Source organism: Opisthocomus hoazin, chromosome 30 (genome assembly GCF_030867145.1).
Source record: "Opisthocomus hoazin isolate bOpiHoa1 chromosome 30, bOpiHoa1.hap1, whole genome shotgun sequence".
NCBI lineage: Eukaryota > Metazoa > Chordata > Aves > Opisthocomiformes > Opisthocomidae > Opisthocomus > Opisthocomus hoazin.
This window is the reverse complement of record NC_134443.1, coordinates 1,233,150-1,254,696: the sequence shown is the minus strand read 5'-3', so window position 1 is coordinate 1,254,696 and position 21,547 is coordinate 1,233,150. Positions and strand designations below refer to the sequence as shown.

Sequence of the window (21,547 nt, the reverse complement as noted above, 5' to 3'; positions counted from 1 at the left end):
CCCAGTGCGTTCCTCACCACCTGCGCATGCGCGGAGGTGACACGCCCACCTTCCCTCTGCCGCCCAAGTGCATCCCTCAGGCTCTGCGCATGCGCGGTGCCGCCCACCTCCCGGCTCCCGCCCAGCCCTGGTGAGTGCCTCACCGCCTGCGCACTGCGCATGCGCGGTGCTCCCCACGCGGGAGCGGGCAGCAGACCCCCGCGAAGGGCTGAGGTAGAGGAGGGAGCGCTCACACACACCCCAAACCCCCACACCCCCCCCCGGCCCCACCGCGCTCCGGCCCCGGGAAGAAGCAGGCGAGCCCCGCCTCAACTCACCCCATCCTTCCTCCCTCCGGCAGAGGCACAGGCCCCAGCCCTCAGACCTGCCCTCAGCCCCCACAGGCCCAGAGAGAGCAGCTCCCACACAGTAAAACTCCGCAGCCGGCCAGCAGCATGGAGGGATTCGTTTTTATTTCAAAAGACAGTAAGACAATTTTTCAATTTAGTATCAAAACACTCGATGGGGGTTTCTTTTTCTCCAGATTGGCCCCTAAAACTGCTACAACCAAGCAGCATGCTCAAACCACAAGCTACACACCGCGGGCTTGGCACGTCTCCACGCTTACGCCTCACAACTACACATCAGCAATGCACAGCAAGATGGCTTGTACCTTATTAAGACACTAAGAGCACTCCTGGCCAGGAGGGAAGGCCTCGGTTCCCTCCCCCAGGGTAGGCAAAAAAAACACTCCAAGAAAAACAAGGCTGTTGTACTTAAGCTGTTAAGTGTAACCCAGCAATGAGCGATAAAGCTTGGTGCGTCAGCACTTGGTGAAGGCAAATTCAACCCCTGTGTAGCAGTGGGTTAGGGGGGCCATGGCTTCTCTCAGCCTACCAAGAAAGGAAGTGGCCAGCAGTCGGGGGGGGGGGGGGAGGGGGGAGGTGGGAAGGGAAGCAACCCCTGTGAAGGTCCAATTGTTCAGATAACAGGCTTGGCTTTAAAAAAAGAACGTCTCCTTTCACCCAAGTTGCTTCTCCACAACACAGAGAGTTACCTTAAAGCTGAGAAACTGAACTGCTCTTTTGGCAAACAGCTCCTGGAAAGGAAGTTTTCCCAACAGGCTTCCAGCCCTAGCCTGGCTACTCTGATTCAGTGGCCCACAGCCACAACCGTCACGCCCTCTCAACTCCCCCCTGCCAAAGCAGGGTGGCCCAGAGCCGAGTAACAGAAGGTTAATACCAAATTTTAAAGCCAAGAGCTTTGAAGTGAGCTCACCAGCCTCACGAGTTATTTGGAATGTTTACAATGGTTGCTACAAAAAAGGTAGTTACAAAATGTATACATCTCAAACATGCTCCCCAAACATTATTGCATTGTTTCTTTCCCTTAATAACGCTGTTTGAAGCTCTGCCCAACCTGATGGCCTTTAACCCTGAGGCGAAGGAGAAGATTCGCGTTTGGTCAAGTTGGCAACAGAAAGTAAACTCTGGTCCCCAAGGGTTAGAGGTCAGCAGCGGCTGGGCTGGCCCCCCCAGGCATCGTGTGGCCGAGGCAGTGGCAGGGATCCATTACATCTCATTCAGGTCTAGCAGGGTCTGGTCCAGCATTCTTTGTGTGCAGAGATGCTCCTCTTTGGTGGATTTCAGTTTATCTGGCAGGAAGCAAGAGTCAAGAGTTACAAGGCAGCTTCAGACAACCGAGGAACCTTCGCCAAAGAAAGCTTGCACTAGCCCCTTCCCAGCACGCTGCCGCAGCAAGTCCTCAGACCGGGGGTGCCTGGCTGGGTGCAGCTAGAAGCTCTGAAGTTACCTGGCTCATTTGTAGCCCTTGCCTCTCGCATTGCCGGTGCTCCCAGTCGGCACGGTCACGATGTACGTTTAGCCAGTGCTCTAGGCAGTGTTTTGCATGCAGGTGACTGACTGCAGCTAGCTTTCCCCAGGCCTTTGACAGTTCCAGACAGCAGACCCCCGCCGTGGCCCAGCAAGCCACCCAAGAGCAACGTGGAGGTAAAACACACTTAGAAATCACCCCCTGGAGTAACAGCTGGTTGTGCTCCCCCCCCCCCAGCACAGGACAGAGATGCCAAGCTGGTCGCCAAGACCATAACTACCTAGGCAGCAGGGAGCAGACAACCATGCCTCAAGGACAGCAGGGAAGAGGCTGGTTTCAGTGAAGGGCAGGCAGGGAGCAAGTAGGAGCAAGGGTGCTGCAACTCTGCCCGACACTACAGGCAGCCGCACAGTCGATTCTCACATGTTCCTTAAGCCAGGAGGAGAGCTCAGACCAGCAACTAGCGCTCTAGGTAGGCTTTACTCCAAAGGTCAGCCCACCCATATCACTGAAGACTTCCACGGGCTGGGACGCTGGATAGACAGGCTGTAAAAGATGTCCTTTAGGTACAGGCAGGTTCTCAAAGCCACTCCCCAACCTCCCCAGGGTCAGAAACCGTGCACAGTGAGAAGCAGCCTTCCTAGAGCACTAGCAGCTAGAGCGTTTAAACGTTCCCTGCAAGCACTGAAAACACAGCTTCATGCTGTGGATTTTGGGACCTGCTTTCAAGGTGTCCAGGAGCTTTCCCAACCTGTTCTGGGGCTCTGCAGCTGCACTGGAGTCAGGCCCCAAGAATGACCACGTTCCCCAAACCTTCCAGGCTAGAACTCAACTATATAGGAAAGCACTACAGGTTTGCAGTGTCTTACAGACCACAAAGTCTGTCATTTATTGTTAGAAGCCATCATCCCATGCAGCAGGAAATCCTACAGTCATTCAGCTAACAGTAAATGAAGTCGTAGCACTTGACAGGCATCTTTTAGCAGACATAAGCCTCACTTCACCCCACCCCTCCCTTGGTGGGTGCTGTCATTCTGGTTCCACAGAGGAGCCAGGCAGGACCCCCTGGACAAGGGCTCAAAAGCCAGCCAAGTCTAAGGGTTACTTCACCAAGAACAGAGGTTACCTTTATAAAAAGAACCCGACAACTTTTAAATAAATTAGAGGATAAATTCAAGTGCCCCATTAAATAGCAGCAATTGCATAAAATTTGCAAGTCTGCCAGTTTTAAGATCAGATTTCACTGTGGTCCACAGCTTTGGTGGTCGCAATAAGCTTGCTTAATGGCATTAGTGGGCCCCCTTCTCAGTCACACAGATCATGCAGCGTTAACTTCAGCTCGTTAGAGAGCAGGCGGTTTTTCTCAAGCTGGCTGTACAGGCGCTCTGGAGCAGCAACAGGATTAGGGGAAACAAGAGGAAGAGAGAAAAAGAGAGAAAGGGAAGGTTAGTAGAGTACCAAGATGAGCACATCAAATAAGCTGTCTCCATAACCTCTGAGGACCAGTCTAGGCTATTACACAGACAAATCCAGGGAGAACAAAGGTTTGTCTTGCTCTAACTCGGGTTTCAGCTCAGGAAGATCACAGAGGAAACCAAGTGCGGGCAGAAATGGAAGCGCTGCCAAGGGCTTGCAAAGGCAAAGAAAGGAAGAGGAGAACACCAGAGGAGGAGCCTGCAGGCTGGGCTGTACCCAAGTAAGGATAGACACTTGGGATGTGCTTTAAGCCTGCAGAGCACTCTGCAGAAAGAAGTAGTCCTACCACAGCTGAACCAGAAGCACTTTCCAGAGTGAGCCACACCACAGAGCAGTGGGATTGATGGGGTTAACAGTAGGATGGGGACATCAGAAGAACTGAGAATGACAGCATCTCATATCAGACCTGGAGGACACTCCAGGAACATGCCTTTGTGCCACCCTAACAACCCACCGCACCCAGACAGGAACTGAAGGCAGTATCTGCTTCAGGTACAGGACAGAGGGAGTTCTGGAGCACAGGCTTCTATTGTACATCTGCCTCAGAACAACTAAATGAGCAGGGCACAAGCTGCCACTGCATCTGACAGCCTTCACCTCCCACCCAGTCCCTGTCCTTACAGCCTCACAGGGCTCCAGCACCCACACTTGTCGCCGAGGCTGGTACCAAGTACACGTGCTCATCAGCAACTCCAGGAAAGGGAGAACCAGTCTGATCCTCTCCCTGGACAGGTCGCCTCTTGGGACTGGATGGCCACTGTCCTGCCATGCAGCCTGTCAGCCACAACAGCCACCGCAGAGAACCAGTTCATCATCTATCTCTGCCCAGCTGCACAGGCAGGGTCCTCCAAGTCCGACAACTGCAATTCCTGCATTTGGGGCAATTCCAGGCAGTGAAAAATCCTTATAAAACAGCTTCCAGCCTGGCAGAACCAATCATCATGAACTGTAGAGATACACAGTGTGCTGCCTCTGCCTGATGAGCAAGCATAAAGCCCAGGAGTTCTTGCTGGCCTGAGGCTTCTTCTCAATTTCTTGTACTACAAGGTTCCTAGGAATCCAGGGCACCCTCCGAAGGGGATCTACACCATTCCTCGTGGCTTTCAGTTGGCTGTGGTTTAACCCAGCAGCCGGCAACTGAGCACCAGGCAGCCGCTCACTCACCCTTCCCCTTCCCTAGATGGGGAGGAGAAACGGACAAAAGGTGAAGCTTGTGGGTTGAGATAAGCACAGTTTAATAAGACAAAAGAAATGCTAATACTATTTGAAATAATTATTATATTTTGCATAATGAATATTCAAAACAAGCTATTTACAATATAATTTTCTCACCCCCCGACAACTGATTCGCAGCCATTTGCCAAACAGCAAATCACAGAATCCACAGAATCCAGAACTGAGTTTGCAGAATTCACAAAATTCCCAAAAAAGACTGAACTCCCAGAAAAGAAAGAATTAGAACTCACACAGAGAAAGAGAAAAAAGGATTCCTGCGCCCCCAGCCAACCCCGCTTTATAAACTGAGCATGATGTCCATGGCATGGAATATTTCTCTCAGGCAGCTTGGGCTAGCTGTCTGCCAGTGCTGCTGCACACCTGCTCATCAGCTGAGTATGAGAAACTGGGAAAAGTCCTTGATTTCATAGCAACAGCTGAAAACATCAGCATTATCAACATTCTTCTCCTACTAAATCCAAACCACAGCAGCTACTGGGAGGAAAATGAACTCTATCCCAGCCAAAACCAGGACACAACCTAGGAATCTTTTGCTCTTGAAGAAGACCTGGCCAGGTAAGCCTCAGGACAGAGCCAAGCTCCCCACACAGAGCAGCCAAAGCACATCCCCCTCTCCAGGGAGTCTCAGCCCACTCCCTCCGGCACGACAGCCACACACAAGGGGGGAAGCTCACCTCCACCCAGCAACCCTCAGCCCCTGCTCTAGCTGCACCTCACTCTGCAGAACAGGGGGGTAATGCAGATGGATTGTCCCTCTTTAAAGCTACAAAGGGACCAAGCAACAGCCAGAGAAACCAATGTTTTCTGTCCCACTGCAATCTAACCAGAAGCTGAGTGAAGTTGTGGCATGGGGGAATGGGTACACCCCATGCCAGCCTACACCAGAGCCCATCTTGCACATCAGGTACTACTGCTGCTGCGAGGAACTCACTCCTGGCCTCCATGCTGGCTCTGAGCAGGTACGCTGAGCACCCCAACACCAGTCTCCAGCCCCAGGTGATCAGGGCTGGTCCTGGGTCTCCAGAGTGGCAGAGGATGGGAGTGAACTGCGCTCAGAAGTACCAGTGACTGCAGGCTGGTGCAACAGCTCACAGCCTTCAAGCAAGTGTTGCTGCTTGTGGACAGGGACCTGATGATCCACCCACATGAGAGCACAGACTGACTAAATTAGCATGACACTTCCTAGACCTCAGGAACAGCTTCTCAACATGGAATGCTTGTCCAGTCTGCGGGGACTAGCTCCAGTGTCTGGCCTGCTCCCTTCTCCACCCAGCCCGCCGGGCAGCCTTACCACCCATCCTTGCAACCTGGGGAGCTCCAGGCCCTGTGCCTCCTGGTCAGCTAACCTGTGTTTGCAGCCACTCCTGAGTCAGCAGCCCAGGTCACAGGAACCAGCCTGCACAAGCCTAGCAATCCAGTCAGACCAGAAGTCTCTCAAAACCTCCCAGTGCAGACGTTGCATCACCCACTCATCCATCTACCACCCAGAGCAGACTTCCACCAGGACGAGCAGTGAAAGGGCCTGCCACAGCCCAGCCTTTGATAACATCACTTGCAACACCACTGTGCAACAGCAGAGCCACCAGCTCTACACAGTGTGAGTCAGTAAAACCCACAGCTGACAGGACCTCCCCATGAGGAGAGAGGCCATTTCACAAGGGCAGGTTGCCACCTCCCACCTGGTATGAGCTGGCACCCAAATGCTGGGCTGGAAGCCTTGGCACACCCAGACACTCACAGCAGCCGCCCTGCCCCTCCCGCACGATTGGGACCCCCTGCTCCAGCTGCAGGTTTGGTTACTGAGGAGTTATGGGTTCTTCCTTTGTGCTTACAGGGCACACAGTTATTGCCCCATGCACCAGGAGAATCAGACCACCATCTGCCAGACCCTTCTAAGCTATCAGCCTTTGAAATTCCTTGTGGGAATACTCCCTCCTTCCTCACCCAGACCCATTGGAGAGGGGGCAGCCCTGACACAGAAGACAGAGTGAGGACAGGCTGGGGCAGTTCAGTGTGTCTGGCCTATCCTTGCTGCTAGTGCCGTTTGTGCAGAGAACGGAGTGACACAAACCTGAGGAAACCACGGGAGGTGTCCCATTTCATCAAAACTCCGTTCGTGAAGGGCTCTTCGGGCACTGTGGTAGATGAACCAATCCAGAAAGGAAAAAGTATTTGACCAGCCACCACGAGGCAGCACACACAGGTACCAGAGTCTGACCAGCATTTATGATATCAGAGCAACCAGCAACAGACTCAGGCCAGCAGTGACGCACGTCAAGTGTTTGCAGCCCGCTGCCAGCTGCAGTGCTCAGTGTAAAGCTCCATGCCACGCTCCCGGGAGGACCCTGTCACCCTCAGCCCCTGCACAGGGAGGGGAGGTCTCCACAAAACACACGTTCCCTGGCTCAGACACCCTTAGCCCTGCTGCAGTGCGTTCTCATTCCTGAACCAAGGGCCCACACATCCCTCCCATTGACACCAGCAGCACCTTGCACACCCAACCCATCCCACCCAACTGGAAACCAGCCAGACCTCGCTTGATATTTATTAGCTTTTCACATCCTGCCAGTGACCTAGTGACTACCAGGTGTGGTGACGTCCCACTGCAAGCCTGCGCTTGGCAGCCGATGCCAAGGAACACTCCAGAGCAGGCAGGTGAGGAGTGTCTTCAGCCAGGCTGAAGCAGGCACAGCTCGAGGACTTCCCGCTGCAAACCCCCAGCCTCCTGTCTGCCCCTACAGAGCATGCTGCACGCTGAGGCACCGTTTGCAGAGCTGCAATTCACATCTGCGAGCCAATAAGACACCCAAAGGGAAAAATCCGGTGCGTTAATGAAGTCTGTGTATTCCGCCAAGGGTGATGAGGGTTACACCGGTTTGAAGGCAACATTGAAACAGTTACTCTAAAGCAGCAAGTGGTCACTAGAAACCCATTTCTCAAAAGCACCAGCCGTTCCATTCAATTTATACAAGAATTGTTTTCCTTAAAAAAGGTGACGACATGCTCAAGCAAGAGGCAAGAGAAATACAAAAGGAGCTTTATGGCTCTACACAAGATATGCATACGAGAACAACATACTCCCAGCTACACCCAGACATTGAAAGGGCAGCCCCTCAGAGCACAGCAGTGTCTGGCACATCGGGTCAAACAGAGGGAGCTTTGTTTAGGAGCAAGTGCAGCATGACCGGTGGGCTGCTGCTGCTGTCAAGCTTCAGCGTCTTTACAGCACTCGTTCCCAGGGATGCCCTGTGCACAGTAACTGGAAAAAAGTACTGGAATTCAGAGCCAGATGACAAGAGCACGAATGCAGGGCGCAGATGCAGAACAAGCCACCAAGCAGAGGCAAATCCAAAGTGGAGTTTGGAATCGCAAGACTTATCTGTGTGAGACAGAAGGAGACACTAATTTTAAGAGAAGCTCAAGTGTTTGTGCACAGCAAACTTTGCTTAGGGAGCTTTCAGACGCTAGCGTTAAGGCTCTCCCCCTGCAGCGCAAGTACCTGGCCTCTCCTCGGTTAGTGGTAAGGACTGTGCGGAGCAGCTGTTAGCAGAACCCATCGCAAACCTGAACAAAAAGCCGAGTAGCAAAGTGGCAGAAACATACGAGTTCAGCTACTTCCACAGATCAGTTCATGATCCAGCCCATCGCAAGCCTGTTACGGCAATTCCTAAGGAATCCACTCAAGCAGCCTCTTCCAGGAGGAATCCTGAGACCATGGCTCAGCGGCTCTAGCAGACAACTAAGCCGCATTACCTTAGGAAGCCTTTCCCAGCAGGACTGGGAATTGCACTCGTAGAGTTCAAGTCAGAACCCTTTCAGGCCAGCACAGCACTCAGTGTTACACATGCAGATCACAAGGACCTAGAGTTAGAACACAGCATGCTGCAGGGAAGCCTCCACGATCCTCGAGGCAGAGATCTGTAGAAGTAACCTAGACACAGTGCCATTGATTCTCCAACTATGAAAATCACAGCAAACCAAGCAAGCTCTGGCAGTCTAGCCTGCTGAAGCGAGAGGCGAACACCAGCCAGCTCATATTTACATGGAAGTCATGTCATTCAGGGCGTGGTCCAGTTCCTCACTAATTGCTTTGTACTTCAGTTTCTGGGCATAGAGCTCATCTAGAAGAGGTTTAGGAGGAGAACAAAAGGGAAACAATGAGGGATGGCAGAGGAGTTCTTCCAACACCCTGGGGCAGGAAAAGAAGTATGGGATTCATGAACAGAAGAAAATTAGGTTAGATGTGGAGCCATCACAATTCCGTATCAGTTCCCGACAATGAACAGGAGGGTTCCAACAGCCTGAGGACAGTCTGACCAGCAAGCGCCTTCCAGGATTACAAGCCAGCTTCAACTGAAGCAGAGCCAAGAACTCAAATCACATCAGCTTGTGAAAAGCTGCCCAGCTAGGTCAGCAAGAACCACCGACAGGAGCAGCAGGGAAGGGCAACTCCATCCACTTAGGGAGAAGATTGCTACACCCAAGGAAGGCACAGATCAGTTGAGGCGCTCTGTTCTCATCTTCAGTCTCCATAAAAAAACCTGCTTGGGAGAAGCCAGTCATGTAATAGTCCTGGGCATCAGAGGGAATTCCCATCCTGTAGTACACAGCCAGGCAGGGTGAGCCGAACAGACAGGCCACACCCGTGTTCTCAATCAGATAATGGAGCAGAGATCACCCGCGTTCAGGGGAGGAGGCAGTCCTGAAACCCGAACTGATGCGCTCCTTGAGCACTGTGCAGAGCTGGCACAGGCTTCTCCCAGCTCCGGCCTGCCTAGGCTACAGTACAGCTGGTAACGTCGTTAACAGCTTCGCAGGACCCAGAGAACTTTGTCAGTTGTCAAACTAGGTCACTTCAGCAGCAAGGCTGGAGACCGGAGCCAACTCTCCATCAACATGTTTCAAGGGGAGCATGCAGGGATTTGGAGGAGTTTTTGCAGTTCCAAATAAAAGCTTGCCCTGGATCATGAGCTGGCTCAGACTGCTGCTTGGCTACGGTTCTGGAACAGCTCAGCTGACACCATTGCTATTTCTAGATTAAAAAAACCTCCCGAGTGACTCCAGACGGTAGGATATGGCTTTGAATCTCCAAGACCTGGCACTAAAAGACCACAAAGGCACATGCTGTGGTCGAGGCAGGAGGCCTGTAAGAGTTTTGGTTTACCAGCACCACCATTCCGGCCACAGCTATCCACAGCAGAACCTGGCCACAGCCCCAGATTTAAGGGAGGCACTTGGAACCTTCTCCTTCCGTGGCTTGGGGAAAGGTGTAGGATTCTGCGATGACTGGCCTCAGGAGTGCTCCTGAAGTACTGTGAAACCAGGAACAGGAGGAAGAAAGCAAGCCATCCTTGGCACAGGCTGACCACCACACTACATGGATGGGGCTTCTGGTGATTCGATACTGAACCAGGACTGACACCGAGGAGTCCGAGTCTTCATGGAGGCTGTTTCAAGGCTCACTGACTACTGTGGTTGACTTGCAACAACACTGTCTGCAGCAGCCAGCCACGTGCATGAGATGCTGCATACGAGCGTGTTATTGTAACCAATTCCTGCAGAGTTCAGGCAGTTTTTTTTTCCCTATGCCACTCAAACTGGGTTATAGCTGGAGCATAGGAATCCAGTTACTTTCCTGAGGACATCACAATCAAGATACACCGGCCGCACTATCTGTCACTGTCAGTCAGATACGACAAGGTGTTTGGATCAAGAGCTTGACAGCTGCTGCGGCACAGCCAGGGAACTGTTTTCAGAGTAGATACACGAGGCACAACTCACAAGCCCAGAGGCACCAAGCCTCACCATGGAGGCCAAGTTAGGTCATGCTCCAAGTATCAAGGAGCAGCGTCCCCTCTCTCCACCTATCTGGGAGACAGCCTTCCTCAGCTCCCCACTCCTCACCACACATCCCTTGGCTTCCCATCCCCACAACATACCTTCCAAATCATCAATGGTCTTCTCCAGCTTGGCTACAGACCGTTCAGCAAATTCAGCACGGGTCTCTGCCTGCCAGACAGGAGGAAGCCAGTTGGTACAAGAGCTTTGGTATACAGCAAAGGACTACAGAGGCATCAGCTGAGGACATGAAGTCTCCCATCTGCCACATCTCTCCCCAGTCAAGCTGAGACCAGCTCATCCATCTGGGCCATCCTGACATGGTCACTCACCTCTTTGAGTTTATCAGTCAGGATCTTGATCTCTTCTTCGTATTTATCCTCTTTTTGAGAGTACTGCGGAAAAGGAGAGGAGTCAGCCATCAGCAGCCCTAGGTACCTCCCGCTACAGAGGGAGACTTAAAACTCCTCACTGCAGCGCACACGCCCCCAGAAACTTTCAACTGGGAGTTGTTCACAGCCCTACCCTAGTCCAACAGAACTGGGTCAGGCAGCAAGTCCCACATCGTGCACACAAACTTGGGCGCAGAAAAATTCTCATCCCAGCAGCATAAACATCTTGGCTGATCAGGTCTGCCCCGAGGCAGGGAAGGGCAGCCAGACTTCCCACACTGCCAGTTTCTACAGTCAACATCAGCCCAGCACCAAAATCCGTTAGCTCTCCTAGGAGACCAAGCACAGCTCTCCTCGCTTGCTTAAGGCTGCGGTTGCATCATTTCCATCCCAGTGGGTGCTCTGCTGTCACACACCCTTCTAGCAAAACAGAAATGTTCCTGGCCCTTGGACAAACAGCCCTACCTTCTCAGCCTGAGCCTCAAGAGACTTGAGATTGTTGGTGACATTCTTCAGCTCTTCTTCCAGCTCGGAACATTTACTGTGGGGGTTTGTAAAGAAAGGGGGGAAAAAAAAAGGAAGAGAAGTGGGAGGAAAAGACAGGAGAGACAAGAAGTGAATCCATGTGCAGGTAAGACCAGGAAGTTCTTTAGGAGACAGTCTGGGATCAGACTGGATGGGACCCTGCTTTGAGGCACTTGCACGGAAAGCAAGTTCCCTTCCTGCCTCCAAGTTCTCATTTGAAGTATTCTGCCAGCACATGCGCAGGGCACTGAGCTGAGCAGCTGAGATGTGGACACAGATTTCTGCCAGACCTGGAGTCTTCAAGTAGAAGCTGCATGTTTAGTTTGCTGTAAGGAGGGAAGCTGCTCTGACGGACAGGTGGACAGCCACCACCACCACTCAGACAGGAATATTTATGGACAGAGAGGACAGAACATTCCAGGAGAGAGAAAGACAGCTAAGCTGAGGGAAGGAGCGTAGCAATATGACCACAAGGCTTCTGGTTTAATGGTTTGAGAAGGGGAAAGGTTAGTACCTTTTCTTCGGCAACAGACAGACACTTCAAGTTCTGGTCCATCACTCTGATCTGCTCCTGCAGCTCCCGGCAACGACTGTTAGTGACGGTCACACGATGGCACAAGCCAGGTGGGGGCAAGGGTCAAAAGGAGCACCAATAACACAATACCACAGAGCAAAAAAGGAGGTAGGGGAAAAACACAAAGAAGTCATGGTCATGACATGCATGTCTGGGCAGGAAGCACACTGCTACTGCTGCGTACACACCAACTTTGTTAGACAAGGCCCAGAGTACAGAAAGGCCCTGACCAGCTCCTCAAGGACCAGCTCAAGCATCCAGACACATGAAAGGAGCCCAAACGCCACAATTTGCGTGCCTGCTCTCGAGCAGAGGAAGTCCAGCTTGCTGATCAGCAGTGCAGAAGTCTTGTAGTACTACTGCAAATATTTTAAGAGGCCAAAGACCAACCTCAGCCACAGTTCTGCCCTTGGACATCCCACATGCCACTCCAGCTCCCAGCGAAGTGGTCTCTGCCACTACTTTAGGCCAAGCGCTGTGCACTCACATGCCCCGTAGCAACGTGTAAGGGCCTTGTGACCATACGTACAAAGCAGTGCTGGTGAACACCAAGTGGAGAGTTCTCTGACCTCGCTAACAGGGAGTCCCTCCATGCAAAGGGGCAGAACATCTCCACTACCAGGCAAATCACATCATCACAAACTCCACATCCTCAGCGGATCTAATCCTGGTCCGAGCAGGAGGGTGCTTCCCACTCTTTCAGCTGCGGATCTAAACCCACCCTGTGCTTCAGGCCTTGTGTAACAAGGTTAGAAATGCTGTGTTAGTTCCCATGCAAAGGTAGACATGTCAGTTACGTGCGAGCAGATTACTCACGACTCTGCAAGCTCAGCTCTCTCTTCAGTACGCTCCAGATCTCCTTCTATGATCACCAGTTTCCGAGCAACCTGGAAGGGAGAATGGGAGTTAAGAGGAAGGAAGGTAATTTTGTACTTGCAGGCTGTGCAAGGCAGTAAAGGTAACGCGTGCAGGAGTCACTGGAGCTGTTGGAGTCTTTTGGCTAAGGGGAACACTGACATAACCCTGCTGAGAGCCAGGCTCTCCCCCTGGGTTTGCTGAGGAAAGCCCAGTCAGCAGGAAGAAGAGCTGTCTCTCCTGGCCAGGGTCGGCTGTACGGGAGCAGCCAAGGCTCTCACCTCCTCATACTTCCTGTCCGCCTCCTCTGCAATGTGCTTGGCTTCTTTCAGCTGGATCTCCTGCAGTTCCATCTTCTCCTCATCCTTCAGAGCTCGGTTTTCAATGACTTTCATGCCTCTGCCCAAAAGAAAGCACAGGGAGGGGAGATGTTATAAAGCAATCCCGTACAAGCCAGCAGCGTAATGAGTTTCAGAGCATTAACAGTGCTCCCCTGGGACCACGCTGCTTCCTCCTGAGCCACGACACCTCCCAGTGCAGAGGGTAGCACAGGAAGGCAGACACCGCTGGGCTGATGCAAATACTGAAGCCTTGATTGCTCAAAATTAACTGTTCCTTGGAGCATTACTCCAGCAGCTCATCGGGCTCCTGGACCAAGGGAAACGTGGTGCTGCCGAGAAGGACAAGCCAGACTGTCTTAGGGACTCCACAGGGCTGAGCCAAGCTCTTTCCGGGCTGGAATGCAGGAAGCGCCAAGTCCATCTTTATGGCAGGACATCAGCTGGGTCAGGCTGCGCGCTACAGCGTGCACACTGACAAAGCACACCAGCCAACGGGAAGCAGACCGCTCCCCTCTGAATCACACCACCAGGTCAGGGGACATCTGCCAGCAGGGGCAGCGGGAAGAGATGCTTCCCCACCAGCAGCCACCTTTACAAGTCACTGGCATCCCAGAACCCATGTTATTTCTCCTCCCTTCGAGGCGGGGATGCACAGCAGCACACAGCACTTACTCGCTCTTTAGCCTCAGGTTCCAAGCCACTCACTCAAGGCCAAGAGCATTGTCTTAGCTGCTCTGCATAAGCAGGTACCGACTCCCACATCCAGCCTTGATGTGGTATCTACTTCCCACCCTCTAGGAAGCCCAAGAGGTTGATGGCACCAGGCCCTCAGTCAGGAACAGATCCAAGATGTCTGACGGAGTGAGAGCAGCAGCCCTTGCTCACCTTTCACTTTCATCTGCAGCCTTCTCCGCCTCTTCCAGCTTCTGCAGAGCTGTGGCAAGGCGCTCCTGGGCTCGGTCCAACTCCTCCTCTACCAGCTGGATACGGCGGTTCAAAGATGCCACTTCTGCCTCAGCCTAGAGGGAGCAGATGAGGCCGACTCAGTCTGGGGCAGGTGTAGCAGTTAGTGCAGGGCAGCAGAGCTCTGCCTTCAGGTCAGCATCAGCACATTGGAAGCCAAAATAAAGCCAGGGTGCTTTATCCACTTTCTTACAGAGGCTGCACTCCCTCACGCTTGCACACACGTTAAGCTTCGCAACCGTTCACACACGCTTTGTCTGCACAGCCGTCATCCTGCAGGTTTCTCGCCTGTCAGCTTGAGCTGACGTGACAGTTTAAGCCATAAACACTAAGTAGATGACTTACGCTAATGGGTCTTCTCTGCAGCTGCTGTAATCCTGCCAGGCCATCAATCACAGTCCTATTTATCCACCACACCAGAGCTCCGTGACAGCTACCATTTAGCACAAAGTCAGTTTACTCACGTGATCTGGACATGAGCATTGCTTGAAACAAGCCCTCTCACCACCAACGTGAGGAAGATTAACAGCTTCAGAGGTCTGACAAACTGTGTCAAGGCGCTGGTAGGCCACGCTTTCTACCGCGCTGCCCCGACCCCGGGAGCAGCAGGGCTCGGCCGATCGCTGTAGTGCCCACAACCCCAGCAGCTCAAGCTCCGGAGAGCCAGCTGTGCTCCAGGCTTCCTTCCTCCCAGCAATTCACTAATAACCCAGAGAAAGAGCAAAAGCCTCATCCAGTCTTGAGACAGGTTGAGAAGGCTGTTCCCCAGCAACAGCCACACGCAGACAGCCACCTCAGTTCAGTCGCACACACCAGGAGCCGGCGAAATTGCCAAGCGCCCACAGGCGCCGCGTATTTGCCAGAAGCGTGACCACAAAAGTGACCGAGGCTTTCACGAATCAGCGGAGATCAGAAGCCATCACACCCCCTCCAGCCAGGCTTGTTCCAGCAGCACTGCTACCGACCACGATGTGTCTGCTTAGGGCCCGGTCTGCGCCAACCCTGGCCACAGCCTGGACACTGACAGCCCACCCGAGCCACCCCGGGTCCTGCTCTCCAGCGGGATGACGGCGCCGGTGGAAAGATGGTCAGGGCTGCAGCCATCTCAGGGCAGCACCACGATCTTCCACAGAGACCCGCGCACAGGCACATGCCAGGCGTATATGAAATATCCCAGCTACGTGTAACAAAGCAGCCTGCAAGGACACGCTGCTTCTACCCGTGCCCGAGGAGGGAGGAGCAGAGCGATGAAAGCAGCCAGTGTTAGAGCAGGGCCCGACACAAATCACGTTCAGTTCCCGAGAGCTGTCCGAGCTCTTCCCCCGGTCAGCAGCGAGGCAACCCCCACAGCACGCTTCGAGAGCGGGTTGTGAGAAGACAAGAGGAGCTCCCAGCACAGCCCGCTCTTCACCAGGAAAACCCCCAACACCTCGATGCTCGAACAAGGCAGCGCAGTGGGGAGCTGCCCCAGAGCCAGCCCCGCCGGCACATTCTGCCAGAGGAGGAAGTGGTCTGCTCAAAGGGAACAAAACGAGACATTAAACAGAGCCGGGAAGGGGACTGCTTAACACATCTTTTGCCTATTAAAGAGGCAACGAGCTGTCAAGGTGGAGAGCCTCCTCCTTCTCCCAGGGGATGGAGACATGCCAGCGCAGCAGGCCTCTGTTTCCTGACCCCCTGAACCACATCATTTAGCCCTGACTTCCTGCAGGCAGCACTTCATCCACCCAACAAAAAAACCAAACCCTTTGCTTTTAGGGAACTGCCTCTCTCCCTCCGCAGAAGGGGCTTTACACCTCCCTCTCTGCTCCTCCGCGCCGGATACAGCTGAAGCTGTCAGCCTTCCCTGGAGCCCGGGAGTGATGCTTCCACGCAGCCCCGCTGCCGAGCGGCACATTCCCATTGCTCGGTGCTTCCCTCGGGAAGGCAGCCCAGAGTCAGGGAGCTACCGGAGCCCTGCAAGCCAAGGGCAGAGCTCACCCCGGCCTTCGCAGCTCACCATCACTCCCCCAGGCCACAGAGACCTAACGGGGACACTCCTCAGGACCCAAGGGCCAGGCCACAGGGTGAGTACAAGATGCCACTACACTGGGAGCACTGGTTCTCTCCCCTGTACTGGGGCTCCAGCAAGAAACACGCACGTTCCCATGACAACGCCGCTACTGCAAGAGAATTCCTTATGTGGCTGCAAGGCAAGAGCCCGGCTGAGGTCTGGGAGTGGCCTGGTCCCACCGCACGGCTGCCATCGGTCTCCGGAGCGAAGCCCGACCAGCCCCGCGGGCACCGGCACCACCGGGGGCAGAAAACCCTCAGCTTCACGTTTTGAACGGAGTCGGCAGCGAAGTCCCCGCGCGGATTTGCGGAGAGTCACGCTCAGCTCCGAGCCCGGCGCCTGCGAGTGCCCCACGTCACCCCGTCCGCCGTCCCCACGACGCCACGAGAGCGGGCGCTCCCCAGTTGGGGCTCTGCCGTGGCTGCTCCTTCCTTCCCCCCACGCCACCCCAGCCCAGTCCCTGCGTGTCTGGGCAGCGGGGACCCCCGCCCGCCGGGACCCGGGCAGGATGCAGAGCCCCGGGGCTGCCCGCTCGGCTCCTGCCATCCCGGGTGAGCTCGCTTCCATTTCCCCAGCGCACGCCGAGCCTTCGCACACCTCCGGGCTTGCAACACCGGGCCACGCAAGATGGCCGGGATCCTCCGTTCCTCTCCGGCTGCTCGGAGCTGCCCGGGAACCCCACCGGGGGGACCGGGGACGCTCCACCCCCCCACCGCCTTCAGCTCCGGGAGCCCGGTGACGAGGGAAGAGAGATCCGCCGGCTCTCTCCACCGGCCGGGGCACCGCGGCTGGGGTCCAGGGGACCCCCGCGAGAGCCACCGCCACCACGGGACACGGGGAGGGGACGAGCGAGACCACCCCACCCCCCCCCGGTACCCTCCAGCCCCCACGGCAAGCACCGAGGGGGGGCCCCGCGCGGGGATCCCGCAGCCCCCGGACCCCGCAGCGCTGCCTGGCCCCGGCTCGGAGCGACCCTCGGCATCGCCGCCCACCCCCGTTAACCCCCCCCCCCCCCCCGGGGCCCGGCCCTCCCCGGCGGTACCTGCTCGCGGTTGCGGCGCTCGGCCTCCACCTCCCGCTGCAGGCGGTCCGCCCGCTCCTCCGCATCGTCCGCCTGCTGCTGCAGCACCTGGATCTTGCGCTTCACCGCCTCGATGGTCGTGGCCCCCGCCATCCTCCCGGCCCAGCCCGCCGCTCCGCGCCGCGCCCGCCCCGCCCTGAAATACCGGAACCCGCCGCCCGCCGCCCGGGAAGTGACGTCACTTCCGCGCCCTCCGCCCGCGTTGCCGTGGAGACGGGCGGCGGCCGGCGCGCTCGGAGGAGGCGGGGCCTGCGGGCAGCGGGAGGGCCCACGGGGGAGCGGGGACAGCGGGGGCCTGCCCCACGCGAGGGGGGGGGTACGGCGGGACCTGCCCCACGCGGGGGGGGGGGACACCGAGAGCTGCCCCCCGGGGGCTTGGGGACACCGAGAGCTGCCCCACGCGGGTGGGGGGACACCGAGAGCTGCCCCCCGGGGGCTTGGGGACACCGAGAGCTGCCCCCCGGGGGCTTGGGGACACCGAGAGCTGCCCCACGCGGGTGGGGGGACACCGAGAGCTGCCCCACGGGGGCTTGGGGACACCGAGATCTGCCCCACGCGGGTGTGGGGACCACAGGACCTGCCCCACGGGGACCTGAGGACACTGAGAGCTGCCCCACACGGAGGGGGGGGACGGTGGGACCTGCTCCATGGGGGCCTGAGGACATCGAGATCTGCCCCACGTACGGGGGGGAACACTGAGATCTGCCCCACATGGGTGTGGGGACCACAGGACCTGCCCCACGAGGGCCTGGGGACACCAAGATCTGCCCCAGGCAGGTGAGGGGACAGCGGGACTGGCCCACGCGGGTGGGGGGACACCAAGATCTGCCCCACACAGGTGGAGGGATGGCAGGACCTGCCCCACGTGGGTGTGGGGATGTCAAGATCTGCCCCACGTGGGTGGGGGTACACCGAGATCTGCCCCACGTACAGGGGGGGACACTGAGATCTGCCCCACGCTGGTGGGGGGACGGCGGGACTGGACCCATGCGGGAGGGGGACACCAGGACCTGCCCCACAGGGGCCTGGGGACGCCAAGAGCTGCCCCACGTGGGTGTGGGGACCACAGGACCTGCACCACGGGGGCCTGGGGACACCAAGGTCTGCCCTACACGGGTGGAGGGATGGTGGGATGTGCCCCATGCGGGTGTGGGCATGTCGAGATGTGCCCCACATGGGTGTGGGGACAGCGGGACCCCCACATGGGGGCCTGGGGATGCTGAGACCTGCCCCGTGGGGGTGGGAGGATGGTGGGACCTGCCCCACGCAGGTGTGGGGATGCCGAGATCTGCCCCACGCGCATGGGGGACACCAGGATCTGCCCCACAGCGGCCTGGGGACACCAAGAGCTGCCCCATGCAGGTGTGAGGACCATAGGACCTGCTCCATGGGGGCCTGGGGATGCTGAGATCTGCCCCACACGGGTGGGGGGACAGCAGGACCTGCCACACGGGGGCCTGGGACACCAAGAGCTGCCCCACGTGGGTGTGGGGACCACAGGACCTGCTCCATGGGGGCCTGGGAACACCAAGATCTGCCCCATGTGGGTGGGGGGATGGCGGGACTGGCCCCACGTGGGTGTGGGGATGCTGAGACCTGCCCCACACAGCTGGGGAGACACCAGGCCCTGCCCCACAGGGGGTTGGCAACGCCAAGATCTGCCCCAAATGGGTGGGGGGACACCATGACCTACCCCACAGGGGTCTGGGGACGCCGAGATCTGCCCCACGCGGGTGGGGGGGACGCAGGGACAGCCTCCCGGGGGTCTGAGAGCCAGGGCCTGGCCCCACACAGCCCCTGGAGCCTGCCCCACACAGTCCTCCACGTCCTGCCCCGCGTGGGTGCACGCACCCCTCGGCCCCCGCCCAGCCCCGCATGGCCCCCCCAGCTCCCGGGGTCCTGTGACCCCACTGCAGCAGCCTGAGCCGCTGCTCAAACCCCCCCCGGTCTCGGCTGGGGCAGGAAACGCTGCCGAGAGCGGCGTTGCTGGGTGCGGCGAGGGTCCCAGAGCCCCCTGAGAGCTCAACGAAAACGTAATGGCGACCCGTCGCTGCGCTTCCTCGCCACGAAACCTGTTTGGGCACGCGAATAAAAGGGAACGGGGCGCCGGGCTGGTCGGCAGCCGGGCAGGGACGTGCCCCGGGGCTGTGTTTGCCAGGGCGGAGAGGGCTGGCACGCACTCGGCCGGCCGAACGCCTTGGCGCGTCCCCAGAGCCGAGCTGGCGGCCGAAGGGGCCCGAGCCTGCACGCTCCCGCTGGTGGAAGGAGCTGGGAGGTGGCTCTGGGCATCCGTCGATCCGGGGTGCGAAATCCCTCCTCCTGCCCCTCCGCTTCCCGGAGCCGGGGTGAAACCGCGGGACCCCCAAGAGCCACCTTGGGGAGCGGTGGCCGGAAAAACGGGGCTCCAGATGCCCAGAAAGGGCCGAACGAGTGGCAAAGCAAGTGGGGATGTGGGCCGTGACAGCAGGGAGACGGCGTGAAAATGCCAGCGGGGACCGAAGGGAGGGAAGAAGGGTCCGAGGGAGGGAGATGGCTCTCCAGAGCTCTGCACCGCCGCACCCGGCTCGTGCCCAGCTCCAGGGCAGGGCCGGCGGTGCCGGCACGCTTAGCCGGGGCCGGGACGCGAAGCCGCGGGGCTGACGAAGCGTCCGGGGCTCGGGAGTTCCTGATGACGCCCTGGCCCCCAGCTCGGAGCTGGGACGTGCTGGTGGGAGCCAGCCCAGGCGCTGTGCCAGGGCTTGGGCCGCTTCCCCGCGGCCCGGCGGCAGCGTGGCGGGAGGGGAAGGCGCCTGCCTCCGGGCTGGACATCAGAGCTGGGCTCGTCGAGGGAGAGGAGGGAAGATCTGCATCTCCCCCGCGCTCGACCCTTAAGACATGGCCGCCCCACGGGGTGACAGCCGCTCCGGCTGCCAGGTCCTGGCGGTGACCGAGCGGGGCCCGATGCCGCGCCACGTGATGGCCGGGCGAGCGGCCGGCCGGCGAAACCCTGCACCGCCTGCGCCATTGTTTTCCTGGAAACGGCGGCCAACAATAGCCGGGCTGTGCAGTTGTCACGCTGCCCACGCGGCCTTGGCCTGCCCGGGGAGACGAGGGCTGCCTCCTCCTCCTCCTCCGCAGCTCGGCTCCGCCGCCAGCAGCCGTGACTCGGAGCTTGCCGGGGACGCGCGTAGACCCCACATCCCGCGCTCGAGGGCTGCTCGCTCTGCCCATGCCCTGCTGCGGGGAGCCTGGCTGCCCAGCCTGCTCCGTCCCCGCTCCTGGGCTGCCTGGGACGTCCTTGCCTCCGAAGACGCCTGCCAGCATCCCTCTGTCCCCTGCGTGGCTGTGGGTGGTCCCCCCCGATGTGTCCTTCCTGGGGTCACTCTCCGCTCCCAGACACCCACATGGCTTTGCCAGGAGTTCCGAGCCTGACCGGGACCTTCGTCCACCCCAGGGCCACAGGGAAGGGCTGGAGTCGCACGGGCAGAGCGGCAAGGGGAGGGCAGCCAACCCAGCTCCCACCCTCCACCCCATACGTACGTCTGCCGCCTTTTTCTCCGCCAGCTCCAGCTTCTCCTGGGCATCTTTCAGGGCCTCGGAGTATTTGTCCAGCTCATCCTCTGTCCCCTTCAGCTTCTTCTGCATGGCGGCCAGCTCATCCTCCAGCTGGAAGGGCAGCGGCGGTCACCGCAGGCGGACGCCCCTCCGGACCCCCACCCCGCGGGACAGCCCTGCCTACCCCCTCCCGGGCTCATCTCTGCCCCACGGCATCCCTCCTGCCCCATCCTGGGGCCAGCTCTGCCCTGCAGTGTCCGTCCCTGTCCCACGTGCCACGAGCTGGCAGGGACCGAGCCCTCGCAGCCCTCGGGATGCCCCATGGCATCGCGACCCGACCCCCGAGCTACAGGGCGGTGGTGGCTCTCCCACCCTTGTTCCCCTCGCCAGAGTCTGTGTGGGGTCTGGGCTCAGCACGGTCCAGCACCAGGAGAAGCCACCCCCAGACCATCCCCGGGCTGGGGGCTTCTGCCACCCACCCTACCTGCTTGCTCCGCTCCTCCGCCTGCTTCTGCTCGGCTTCCGCCTGCTCCGCCCGGTCCAGGGCGTTCTCCTTGTCCAGCTTCAGCATCTGCATCTTCTTCTTGATGGCCTCCATCCTCGGTGGGACGCGGGCGCCGGCGGCAGGGTGCAGGCAGCGGGGCGGGCAAGGCGCAGGCAGGGCGGCAGTGCTGCCCGCTGCCCCGCTGCCCGTTTTATCAACTCTGCCCTGCCCGCCGGTGCGGGGGCTTTGCCTTTCTTGGGCCGAGCCGCCTCCCCACCTTCCCAAAAAGTCTCCGCTTGGGACCCATTGTCTGCCCTGGGGGGGTCCGGGCGGCTGCAGCCTTATTTGGGCTCCTGAGGACAGCTGGGGCGGTTATAAAAAGC

At 58.0% G+C, this 21,547-nt stretch overlaps 1 protein-coding gene across 14 annotated transcripts; it reads right to left on the bottom strand.

The window, feature by feature from the left end:
- Nucleotides 1-425: 425 nt before the first annotated feature.
- TPM3 (tropomyosin 3) lies at nt 426-21,293 on the bottom strand. Of its 14 annotated transcripts, XM_075445450.1 has the most exons (11): nt 21,165-21,293; nt 20,666-20,791; nt 13,935-14,068; nt 12,990-13,107; nt 12,670-12,740; nt 11,220-11,295; nt 10,695-10,757; nt 10,464-10,533; nt 8,567-8,645; nt 6,596-6,659; nt 1,640-2,358 (listed from the first exon to the last, which is right to left on the bottom strand). In XM_075445450.1, the coding sequence occupies exons 1-11, from the start codon at nt 21,276-21,278 to the stop codon at nt 2,281-2,283; spliced, it is 993 nt and encodes a 330-aa protein (XP_075301565.1). In that variant the 5' UTR covers nt 21,279-21,293; the 3' UTR covers nt 1,640-2,280. The 14 variants fall into 14 exon arrangements, with proteins under 14 accessions (XP_075301567.1, XP_075301566.1, XP_075301575.1 ...); XM_075445463.1 differs by lacking the exons at nt 20,666-20,791; nt 21,165-21,293 and adding an exon at nt 17,108-17,277; XM_075445453.1 differs by lacking the exons at nt 1,640-2,358; nt 6,596-6,659 and adding an exon at nt 2,365-3,197 and having other exon boundaries at nt 21,165-21,278.
- Between the last annotated feature and the right edge of the window lie 254 nt (nt 21,294-21,547).